General features: G+C 48.3%; 1 protein-coding gene across 1 annotated transcript; it reads left to right on the forward strand.

The window, feature by feature from the left end:
• Positions 1 to 1107: 1107 nt before the first annotated feature.
• LOC146177358 (uncharacterized) lies at positions 1108 to 5112 on the forward strand. The gene is made up of 3 exons (XM_084581137.1): positions 1108 to 1328; positions 2562 to 2811; positions 4632 to 5112. The coding sequence occupies exons 1-3, from the start codon at positions 1228 to 1230 to the stop codon at positions 4953 to 4955; spliced, it is 675 nt and encodes a 224-aa protein (XP_084437263.1). The 5' UTR covers positions 1108 to 1227; the 3' UTR covers positions 4956 to 5112.
• Positions 5113 to 7434: the final 2322 nt, after the last annotated feature.

The following is a 7434-nucleotide window of genomic DNA, read 5'->3' on the forward strand; positions in this document are numbered from 1 at the left end:
AAAAACCTTGCAAATCTGTAATATCAAGCCTCGTCATGGGTTACAACGAAAACTGTCAAAGTAAAAGAAGAAAAGAGTAAACACAGTAAAAAAGAGTAAACACAGCCAAAATAGAAAAAAAGTAGAAAGTAAAAATAGGAAGAAAAATTATATAAAATGGAGCAAGCAGAAAAAAGAAAGAAAAGGCAAATGAGTGCAAACAGTCGCAGGAAAGGCATTCACTTACCGCACTTAGGAAAGATCTAAGTGCCTTCAACGAATATTTATTGGCCGCGCATCAGGTCAAAGAGCGGCATTGTACACCATGGCCCCCAATTCGAGCCTGTTACCGGACGCCACCGAATCAGGCTATAAACATTAGTGTGTACAGGCACACTGAGGTTACAAAAATTATCATAACGGCGTGTATACTCATTTTACTCTCATATTCTTTTCCACGCTGGCCGATGTCGCATGACGTCAGCCGTTATGGGTCGACTCAACATCAGTCCCTGTAATGGAGGAACAGAGGGTGAGAAATTTGAAATATATTTTTTTCTGTTACAGATATGCAGAATGTGTTCGTTATCTACGCAGAGCTCTATGCACTTGGAGGTGATCCATTGTTGTGAGTTTACACATCGTCAGGTGGAACATCTCATAATCGTAACTCCAACGCGACTTGTAGCTGTATGCCATATGCAACGAGACATCGAATGACACTTCAAGTGGCGGCAGTATTTGTCAGTATTGTTAAGTGAAGGTTAAAGAGGCGCTAATTGGAACCCAGAACTCCAGACGGACCACGTGACCGTCAATTAGCTGCCATTCACATCAAACACACAACATATATATATACTGTGTGCGTGAGTGCCTGTGTGTGTGCGTTAACGCAGTATGCTATGCTGAAAAACAGCTGTCAAGACACTGTTCCATAGTATTCGCACTTGTACATGGCTTTCCCTGCAGAAGAAAGAGCTGATTCGTACGCCGGACCTGGCCCCGTCTTCACGCTGAACGTTATGCGTATCTCGAATTTCTCGTGATGCATTTCAAAATGCGATGCAGTGGTCCCGTCTCTTTCTTCCACATTCACGTAAGCGATGGGACGCAGGTGCGCGGCTCTAGCCCGAACGAACTGAGTGTTCTGGTGGCCACGTGGCTGCACTCCAAGCAGCTGGACGGGCTGCTCTTCTTCTACCGGTCGCACCGCACGTCCACAGCCTCAGACGCCGAGTTCTTGCCCACATGGGGCGCATGCGGGACGACCTGGGCCGGATGGACCTGTTCGTGTCAGCCGTGGTCCTCTTCCACAAGGAGCAGCCCAACGGCCCGTTGTCACCCACCAGGTTGGTCCATCAACCCTTTTTTTCTTCTCTCTCCCCTCGGTGCCTCAGTGGTTAGAGCTCGACTTCTGAACTCGAAGGTGCCCGTGTCCAAATCCCGTCCGCGGCGGCCGGTTTTCAATGGAGGCGAGCCGAAAGGCGCCGGTATAGTGTGCGATGTCGGCTGTTCACGGTAAAGAACCCCAGGCGGTCTTAATTTCCGGAGCCCTCCACTACGGCGCCTGAAATAGCCTCAGGCGTTTAGGGACGTTAAACCCGTAAACCCTAACCTGAACTTCTTTTCCTTCGGCTTTGATATGGTTTTCCAAGGGCAGTGCTCAAGGAGATGCAAAGTTTGGGCCTGAAGTGGCAAATCATTCTGAATGCTGCCGCAGGGCTCGGCTTTCTTGAGGCTTGAAGCATACATAAAGTCAATGCAGTAGAATGCGGTGAGGTATGGAGGACGTATTCAACATGATAGTGTAATTTTTGAAAGAAGGTGACCGATATTTTTTTTCGCATTGCCTGTTTTGGGAGAGGATGATGACGATGCATGCACTAATACACAGGCGCAGACTATGCGAAGTACAGTTAACATCATTATCAGTGTTCTGTAATATCTATAGTGACAGTACGCTATTATATGTGGTAGTTACTAGTTATATGTATGTCCCATTTCTGAGAATATGATGTTCGAGCCATTGGAAGGGGCGCCTGCCGAATTATTTCAGTTATTTTACTTTCGGTCAAAGTGTGGCTGCGAACGACTAATACAATTGAGATTTAGCTGCTGACAGCTCTTATTAAAACAGCCATTATTATTTCTTATTTGTTTGCCTTATGTGCAAATATTCAGTTGGACACATTGCGCACTTTTGGTTAGACCAACTGGATGCATCTGGTAAAACCAGTTCGGCTCCTCTGTTCGTCCAGATTGATCTCAGTGTGCAGTTGCAGCATTGTCTGTCAAAAAACAAATGCGTCGTCCACGTTCACTCGCTCCATGGCATCTACGCCATATATGGCAAACATATATCGCTTGCTTCAACGTTGCTTCAGTGTCGAATGTCTTGTATTAAATATACGAGAGTAACATTAACTAAACACCAATTAATGAATTGCTTTACGTTTTGTTAAACGTGATACCCTAATTATAGACGATTATGCATTAAAATACACAATTATATTTCATGTTAATTACATTTTCTAGAAGGGACAAATGAAGATTACAATTATTCCCGCATGGGTGGGGCACAGCGTGCTCTCTCTGGTGCAGGACATCGTTGTTCTGCGCACGCACGACCTGTCCCCTGCTCCGGAGAGCGCGGCCGCATGCCCCATGCCGTTCGCGCTGGGGGGCGCCACGCGGTCGCCGAGCGTGTCGCGGCTGCTAGCCGACCTCCGCGAGACGTTGCCAGGCTTCGAGCGGTCGGTGGCGCGCCGGCTCCTCTTCAGCGTCACCTTTGAGGCGGCCAGTTACTTCCTCAACCGCTCAGGCGCCTTCAACGTGAGTTCCTCTCCGCGTGTTTATTATATGCCTTAACATGTAATCTCAGTAGAAACCTTAAGGTAACTTGCGTTTGAGTTCTGCAAACATGATCCCAACGACGTGGTCAGTAAAACTGCGCATGACAGGAAAGCGCTCGATAAAAGCTGACTTTGTCCTGACTAAGAGCCAGTTTTTGCCTTGCTATGTCTACTTAGAACACTGCATGTTTTCCTGTCCTGTTGCAATTCAGTCACCTCATTTTCCACAACCTCCTCCCCTAACGTGGCGGGCTGTATGCCTCTGACCACCTGAAAGACCAGTTGGCTTTGGTGTCCCTAGCCCAGGACAATCTCGTCGCTTAATTGTGCGTTAAAGTTGTTTCCTCCTCCTCTTCCTCATCTTCTATGTTCGGAGTCACCATACTGACCGTTTCGGTTCAAATAATAGATACCTGTATGAAGCAGTGTGCCAGTCATTGGTAAGCCTGACAGGAGGCTCGGGAGGTTTTCCAGTGCGCTAATGGTAGATCCCCCATCCGCCGATTTCATCATTGTCTTTTCGTTTCTGTATGTGCCCGCCATCCGTCCGTTCGTGCTGTGGCTTGACAAGCTTTGTCCACGTGTCATCGAATTCGAAAATCGCGCGCCTGCGGAGTAATGTCCATCAAAACCGCATGTTACGCTATCTTTAGGCGCCTCGGCTGCAGATGCAAGCAGCGGCACGTGCCAGCGCGGTCGGGACTAAGGAGAACAATTTGGGAGGCAAAGAGGACGTCCTGCATGCATCGTGGCACGTCCACCGACAAGTGACGCGTTTTGATGGACGTCTCCGAGCAGGCTCGGCATGGGAAAGATTTTTTAATTCTACGAGAGATGGACAAAATTCGTTGAGCCACAGCGCGAAAGGTGATTGCATTTTCTAAATCCTAAAAGCAGGTTGCCATTAGCCGGCTCCAAATCTGGAATTTCAAGTAAGCGCTTATGTTTAAGATATATTTGGGAGAGAAACAGTTATCCTTTAAAAATTAGTTAACTGGCTGCGTAATTAGCGTGATTCATTTAATTACTTATGTACGCCAACGCTGGCATTATATACAAAGAAAATGACCTGACTCCATCTAAAAGCTTAAGGCGCCCATGCGCTGTGAGATGCCAGTGCAGGTTAAAAAACCCTCAGCAGTTGAAATTTCTAGAGCCCTACACACAAGCGTCCATCATAGCCGAATTCACTGTGGTTTGGTTAAGAGGTTTAACGTGCCAAACTGGCTCAGGATATAGTAGATTATAGAGACGCCGTAGTGGAGGGCTTCGTAAATCTCGACCACCTGGCTTTTTTTTTTTTAACGTGCACTGACATCGCACAGTTTTTAAACGTTCTGTTTTGTTTCCAGCGCCGTGCTTTTCGCCTCCATCGAGAAGCGACCACTGCGACCGGAATTCGATCTCGCATCCAAACTGCGTCCATGAGTCGAGCGCCCTAGCCACTGCTCACTAGCTATTACACTTTCGGGACGTTAAACACGTAAACTTGGTAAACGTAAAGATTGGTATCCAGTGAATCCTTGAAATCTATTATCACGAAATGTATTTTCTTGAACTTCCTTGCAAAACAATGGAGCTAATGTTGTTTTGAACACTCGAATGACTTCGACGCGGCTTATGTCTGAAACATTAGTTGTATATATGACGGCTCTCAGGATACTAATGACTAATCACTAGCAACTCACTCTTAGTCCCGATTCTTCCTCCATAAGAACACTTCAAAACGCGCAATCCGTGAGCACAAATTACATTTCGGCAGCATGCGGGTTTTAACTGTCCGTTACGGTACATCCGCAGGAGGGCGACCCCACGGTCAAGATGGCGGCTGGTTCGAGCTACTGGCAGATGTGCCAGATGGTCACCAAGATGGGCTACAACCGCCACTACTCGCCCTACGGTGACTGCCAGGTGGTGCACAAGAACCGCTTCTGGCAGGCCGGCTTCGGGCCGAACTCTTCGCGCTTATTCGACGCCACGCGCCACTTCGCCGGCGCCGTGCTCTTCGCTATGCACGCCGATGACTCCAGGGGCCGCTGCGGAGAGCGGCACGGGCTAACCAATCACGTGCGCCGATCGCTCGACCGATTCGCAGCGTCCTGTGCGGTTGGGCGAAACGGCTGACGACGGCGGTGCTTTGCGATACGCTGACGGCCTTCATCCTCCCTCGAATACTCATGCACAAACTAGCTGTGGCTTACAGAAGCTACCAAGGCCCTGGATGTCCGAACAAAGAGTGTGGTTTGTGCATGCCCTTTAGCAAGGACGTAAATTTAATAAAGACAGCATTAAGAAACTGTGCTCACGAGCCCTTCCGCCCAGGAGTGTATTCTACTTATATAAACACGTGGCCTTTCTAGCCTTTCATTTATTTATTTTTTTGTACTTTCGTCCTCCTATTGATTCTCTGGAGAGAGCTAGCACATTCATTTTGTCATTTGCATGGCCATTCAGTTATCAAGTCATATGTATTATATGTATACGGCCCTTAAAAACGGGCGTAGTCTAAGTGGCGGGCTGTGCAACTGTCAGCAGTAGAACAATATGCCGCTTGCTGCAATTCATCGACGTATGTGAGCGATACAGTTCCCGTAGGTCATTACAGTCAGCAAAAAGATTGACCTTAATTCGTCATACTTTGTCCATACGGTCCCTTTTTGTCATTATAAAGTTGTTAATTCCGCAATATATATATATATATATATATATATATATATATATATATATATATATATATATATATATATATATATATATATATATATATATATATATATATATATATATATATATGTATATATATATATATATATATATATATTGTAAGGCAACGCGAAGGTCGGACTTGGGGAATCAGGCTTTATTACAGACCTGAAGCCTTGGTCGCACACTGCAGCCAAACACACTCCGCGATGACGATGGGTATCTACAAGAGGGAGCAGGATGAAGATGAAGCAGCACGTTCAGCAGTGTGGAAGATGAAGCGCCACACAGTGCTCACACTATTTCGCCCGCGCAGTTCAAGCGGCCAACCTGGCCGCAATTAGTCCGCAGGATTGCGCCGAATAAAAGGTTTCATACGTGAAACGTGGACAACTTCAGTGCCACGGTAACGACAGTCCGGAGGAGGGTAAACAGGGGAGACGCGATAGTTGACCGGGGAGGTTTTTGCAACAACTGTGTAAGGACCAATGTAACGGTGCTGTAACTTGTCACAAAGGCCAGGAGTGCGTAATGGGGTCCAAAGTAACACCTCGTCGCCGGGACGGAACGAAACTTGGCGATGGGTTGCATCATAGCGGTACTTGCGGTCTTCCTGGCTAGCTTCCGTGTTGACGCGAGCAAGCCGGCGTGATTTGGCCACTCGGGAAAGGAACTGGTCAGGAAGAGAGGATGAGGAACTGGCATGTGTAGAAAGAAAAGAGGCGTCAAGAAAGGTAGCGGGAGAACGGCCGTAGACGAGGAAAAACGGGGTGTAACCTGTGGTCCGCTGTACAGCCGTATTGTAGGCGAACGTAACAAAAGGAAGTATTACGTCCCAGTTTCGGTGGTCCTGGTCGACATACATAGACAACATGTCAGAAAGCGTGCGGTGGAACCGCTCAGTCAACCCATTGGTCTGCGGGTGATAGCTGGAGGTCAATTTGTGATGTGTGGTTGAGGCCTCAATAACTTCGGCTACAATCTTCGACAGAAATGTCCGACCACGATCGCTGAGAAGCACTTGAGGGGCCCCATGGCGCAGTACGAGCGATTCCAAAAAGAAGGTCGCGACCTCATGTGCTGAGCCATTAGGCAGGGAAGCGGTCTCAGCGTAGCGTGTTAGGTGGTCGACGGCGGTGACGATCCAGCGATTACCTCGTGCGGACAATGGAAGTGGCCCGTATAAGTCTATGCCAACAACGGTAAAGGGAGTAGCAGGGCAAGGTAGCGGCTGTAGTAGGCCAGCAGGAGGAGAAGTGGGCCGTTTGCGGCGCTGACATGGCAGACAAGAGGCGACGTATTTTGCCACACTTGAGGCGAGGCCTGGCCAGAAGAAACGGGCTTTCACGCGGTGGTAAGTTTTATGAAAGCCTAAGTGACCGGCTGTAGCATCATCGTGGAAAGCCGCCAGGATACGGATGCGAAGCGCTTTCGGAATAACGGGGACCCAACGGGTGCCTTCGGAGCAATAAATATAACGGGAGAGCACGCCGTTGTCAAGTTTGAACTTTTGGAGTTGGCTGCGCATCCTAGCGGTAGGAGGGTGAGAAGCACCGGTGAGAAGGTCGATTAGGGAAATACAGTAGGGATCTGCTCGCTGGTTTGAAATAATGGCGTAGCGATCTGGAGCAGCGGCAAGAGTAGCACAGGTTGAGGTTGGGGCTCTGGACGACATTGGGACGTCGAGGGTGCACACAGGAAGGCTCGAGGAAGCACTAGGTGGTGAATCTGAGAGCGGGCAGCGGGAAAGAGCATCGGCATCTCGATGTTTGCGTCCCGATTTGAATACGACATCAAAGTGGTACTCCTGCAAACGCAGAATCCAACGGCCCAGGCGTCCAGTCAAATTTTTGAGGGTTGATAACCAGCACAGAGCGTGGTGATCGGTAACGATCGTGAA

This window comes from Amblyomma maculatum, chromosome 10 (assembly GCF_055883805.1).
Source record: "Amblyomma maculatum isolate TAMU_Amacu chromosome 10, ASM5588380v1, whole genome shotgun sequence".
Taxonomy (NCBI): domain Eukaryota; kingdom Metazoa; phylum Arthropoda; class Arachnida; order Ixodida; family Ixodidae; genus Amblyomma; species Amblyomma maculatum.